Raw genomic sequence first — 4,741 nt, 5'->3', positions numbered from 1 at the left:
TGATTTCTTCTGTTTCTTTATTTTGACGAGCGCTTGATTTCACCACGATGCCTCACAATTATCCAACAGGTGCGAGACAGGCTGGCACGTTGGTGGGGTAGTCGCACTGTTGTTTGGCGTCATTGAACACCAGCTCTGTGGATGAGAAGGAACTTCACAACTACAGCTGGATTGTCCAAGACAGCCATCCAGTCGCTACCTCAGAATTACATATATGTAAAAAGTTGTGTCTGGCATTTTTGACCGTTTTGAGTTACCTTGTTAGGAGCAAGAGGTCAGAAATCAATAAATTGTGCTCTATCTGCTCTATCAAAACTGTATGATTTTTCTGAGTCGTTTACAAGATATTCAAAGAATTGCATTCGAAAAAGCTTGAAATACAACATCTATTGTGAAACGCAAAATTTTAAATGTTAAATTTCTCAAGACTACGTGCTGAGCAGATAGGACCGTGTATTTGTCTTGGTCAACTGGCGTCACAGCAGATTCGACTGTAATATATCATGGCTTATATTTAATTTTAAGATAAGATAATTTTAAGAAAATATAAGATAATACGTTATTATCACAGAGGGAGATTTTTTTTACTGCACAGGACCGTAAAAACATATTATGCATGTACAGAAATTTAAATTATATATTACTCTCTTTCAAATTCAATATGAAAAGAGAAGTAAAGCTGCTGCATTATTCAATCACGTGCGGGAATTTAATTACAAGACCTTTAGAATTATATAGACATACTCGAAAGACCAATACACACTGATGGTTATTCTGACAATAGCCTTATGCTAGATGGTAAAAACGTCTTTTATATTATTATATTATCTTTCTTTCTTTGTTTTTAGAGGTACACCTCTGCCGCTGTGTAGTCTTAAAATTTGCGTGGAAAGAGGGTGTGGTGGGTCGTTTATAATTCTCTTTATCTTTTTATGCTTGTGGTGTTATACATTTCATCAATTCTAGTAATATCAGATCCAGCCCACCTATACCGGAGACAGGGAAAAGACAGGCTGGGAAAAGGTTGCCCGGTATCTATCTATCTATCTATCTATCTATCTATCTATCTATCTATCTATCTATCTATCTATCTATCTATCTATCTATCTATCTATCTATATATCGATCTATCGATCTATCGATCTAGGATCAATTGATCGATCAATCAGTCAGTCGATCTATTGATTGAGCACTTCATTCATTCATTTATTCATCTTTGTGTTGGCCCGCGGGGAGGGGGGGGGGGGGGTATGGAAAACAAGGCTACGTACTGGAAGGGCAATAAAAATGTCCCAAGAACCGCTGGTTGAAGCACCGGAAGTAGCTCTCACAGTTGTCCCCCAGGTCGGCGTAGTGTCCGTCTTTCTTGCCGGTACAGTCCACGGACACCTTACAGTCCGTATGGCCACCCCTGTTGGTCAGAGGCGTCGTATTGGATAGTTTACACCACTGCTTGCCGGAACAGTGTGATAAAGAGTCATAGTATTACATAGATTACAGTACTGCCTGTCAGTACAGTGAGATAAAGAATCATAATTATCGTTACATACGAGTAGTTTACAGCACTGCTTGTTAGAACAGTGTGAAAGTGTCAGTTCATTTAATAGTTTACTATACTGCTTGTCGATACAGTATGATAAAGTGTCATTTCATTAGATAGTTTACAGCACTGCTAGCCGGTGCAGGGTGAAGGGGGAGGAGGAAAGAAGTATCATGGCGTTTGCTGAATAAGCCACTGTAGTCATTCTTGTACTTGATGTATTGAAATGCATTGCAATGTATGGCACTGGTCTGGATTGATGAATTGATTGATGAGCAGAGTGATGAACTGATTGAATGATTGATCAAACAGGTTGCAGATGACTGACAGACAGGGCATCACTCACGTGACACATTTGAGCGAATCTCTCTCCAGAACTTGCCCCACCGGGCAAGCGACAGTTGTGAGCACGCCTCCCGTGCACTTGAAGTAGCCCCAGCATCCCACCTCGATGTGGTCGTCGTAAGCACAGCTGGGGGCTGGCGGTGGAACCTGGAGCTCTACCTGCTGGCTTAGGCCTAACGGGGGCGAGAGCGAGAGACAGAGACAGAGAGAGAGAAGGAGAGAGAGAGAGAGAGAGAGAGAGAGAGAGAGAGAGAGAGAGAGAGAGAGAGAGAGAGAGGGGGGGGGGAGAGAGAGAAAAGAGAGAGAGAGAGAGAGAGAGAGAGGGGGAGAGAGAGAGAGAGAGAGAGAGAAAGAGAGAGAGAGAGGGGGAGAGAGAGAGAGAGAGAGAGAGAGAGGGGGGGGGGGGGGAAATACAAAAAGATGGGGGGGGGGGGGAGGGAGAAGGGGTAGAGCAAGTTGGGAATTAACCATAGAAATAACACGAAACTTTTCTGTTGTAAGAAATGACGCCAGACTTTAAAAGAAATGACACCAACCGTTACTGTTGTAGGGAATGGTGACAAATTTTAAAGCTGTAAGGAAACACGCCAAGATTTATTGTAGTGAGAAATGACGCCAAACTTGCATGTGAAAAATGACACCAAACTTTAATGTTGTAATAAATGACTCCCAAATTTGATAGTGTAAGAAATGACGCTAAACTTTGACGTTGTAAGAAATGACCCAAAACTGTAATGTTGAAAGCAATGACGCCAAAATCTGACGTTGTAAGAAATGATAGCAAAATGAATAAAACAAAAAGAAAGAAATGACAATTAACTTTACTGTTAAAAGGAATAACGATACACTTGAATGTTACAGGAAGCCGCACCGAGCTTTAATGTTTTAAAGAACCACACCAAACATAAATGCTGTGAGAAGTGACACCAAATCTTATTGTTGTAAGGACTAACTCACAACTTTACATGTATAAGGAATCACGCTAAGCTTTAATGTTGTTAGAAATGACACCATACTTAATTTATTGTTATAAGAAATTACTCCAAACTTTAACGTTGTAAGGAATATCTCCAAGCTTTATCGTTGTCAAAAATGACACCAAACTCACTTTACTGTTGTATGACTCCAAACATTCATGATGTTAGTTAAGATATGGATATGTAGAGGCAAAAGAAATATGGCTTTTAAAGAGACTGTTGGGAATGTCAGGAAATAAATAAATGAGGTGGTAGTGAAAAATGGTAACTGTAACGCTCACTAATACAATCAGCTATATAAAAAAAAGGCAAAATGCGGTTTCTGTAAAACTTGCATCGACGGAAAGGCCTTGGACACGTCAGCTATACTTAAAAACTAGAACTTTTCCCATCCTAATTCGGTGTTTTGATTTTAAAGCTCTTACTTCCCTTTACAGTGTATGCCCTACTTGCCCGCGTGCCGTCAGCTCGACGACCTTGAGGTGGGGACAGAGATCGTCATAATATTTATCATTGCTTTCGACTGTCGGGACAAATTGATGGCTGTCTTGCTGTCACAACATCTTTAAAATAAATGTACAGTGTCTAGTAAATGAAAATAAAAATGAATGAAAATAAATTTCACTTGATTTATCCCCTTCGAAAATTTGTTTACAGTGTCTCACACAAGAACACCAATGCAATAATAATACTGTGTGGCTAATACGCAATATCGCAAACATAGACAAACCATGCACCATTCCTGGTCCCCATTGTTCACCCCCCAGTTTTTTTTAGCCTGGGTTATCGTCCTGTATCGCTCGAAGACACACGAAAATGACCTCCCACTGAAGCGTGGACGCTCACATTTTTAGAAAAAAGAATCGAAAGGTGGTTTTCAAAAACTTGATAAATCAATATTTTTCTCAGATTTTGGTGAAAGCGTGTCTCGTTTTCTGAGGTGGGACCTCAGCTTTATTAATTAAAAAACAATAACAATATAAGTGACATAAAAAGAAAGAAACCAACCCAAAACAAAAACAAAAAACAAGTCAATCGGTACTAGATCTATACGTAGACCCAAATATTGGGTGGTTATAAAAATAAATAAAAACAATTGCGTTATGGACCTATAACACAGTCTGTTAAAACTGACATTTGTCCGTCTTCTATGTGATAAGACATACTACATGATGCAATCTTGTTAAAATAATATTTCTATTTTGTGATCTCCTAAATACAACAAGGAAAAGTGCCGCTCGCGTAACACTTTGCTAATTTTGATACGCTGGTTCCCAATTTGATATCATTTTTTACGATAGGAATCAGTTTTCAATAAGTTAATAATCGAGATCTTTTTTCCTTGGGGGCCATCATAGATTATCTACTGTCCTGCCGGCCAGACGGTTTGCTTCGCCTGCGGCCCTGCCAACGATAAAACTCCTACTAAGATTAAAACATAAATCACCCACAAGTAAGTTGCCATTTACAAACTGCAGTAAAACAAAACATGGTAAAAAGGACTCACCATTATATATGCAGGCAGCTAAAGTTGAGAAGATCAAGAAAGACCTCATGGCTGTCTTCTCCATGTCTCAAAGAACGTCACGTACGCACGTACACACACGCACACACACACACCAGGATGTCAACAACACCAGGCTGGTAGTGGGACCCACTCAAGATCAGATAAGCTCAGAATCTTTAATCTAAAAAAAACAAACAAGCTTTTTCAAAAGTCAGCACGAAACGAAGTTCAAACTCTGGACAATTTCTTGCGAAACGTTTAAGTTTGTTTAAGATAAATCTCTTGCTGTTGACCTGCTTAGAAAGCTTCCCCCCTCCCCTCTCCCCTCTTACGCTTCCCACTTCTCCGTCTTTTCAACCCCCCCTCTCCCTC

The 4,741-nt window shown here is 39.9% G+C and overlaps 1 protein-coding gene across 1 annotated transcript; it reads right to left on the bottom strand.

Annotated features, from left to right (window-relative positions):
* LOC101853810 (chondroitin proteoglycan-2) lies at positions 1–4,537 on the bottom strand. The gene is made up of 4 exons (XM_005106115.3): positions 4,370–4,537; positions 1,887–2,058; positions 1,272–1,411; positions 1–135 (listed from the first exon to the last, which is right to left on the bottom strand). Exons 1-4 carry the CDS (start codon positions 4,431–4,433, stop codon positions 59–61), a joined length of 453 nt encoding a protein of 150 aa, XP_005106172.1. The 5' UTR covers positions 4,434–4,537; the 3' UTR covers positions 1–58.
* Between the last annotated feature and the right edge of the window lie 204 nt (positions 4,538–4,741).

Source organism: Aplysia californica, unplaced genomic scaffold (genome assembly GCF_000002075.1).
Source record: "Aplysia californica isolate F4 #8 unplaced genomic scaffold, AplCal3.0 scaffold00514, whole genome shotgun sequence".
In the NCBI taxonomy this organism is placed as follows: domain Eukaryota; kingdom Metazoa; phylum Mollusca; class Gastropoda; order Aplysiida; family Aplysiidae; genus Aplysia; species Aplysia californica.
The sequence above is the reverse complement of the archived record's forward strand: the minus strand, read 5'-3'. Positions and strand labels throughout refer to the sequence as shown.

Bases quoted from the DNA above. Each gene is read 5' to 3' on its own strand.
- LOC101853810 (XM_005106115.3), bottom strand. From the start codon at position 4,433: ATGGAGAAGACAGCCATGAGGTCTTTCTTGATCTTCTCAACTTTAGCT. The intron at 2,059-4,369 runs GTGAGTCCTTTT...CGCCCCCGTTAG, and splicing joins AGCTGCCTGCATATATAATG to GCCTAAGCCAGCAGGTAGAG. The intron at 1,412-1,886 runs GTGAGTGATGCC...TCTGACCAACAG, and splicing joins GATTCGCTCAAATGTGTCAC to GGGTGGCCATACGGACTGTA.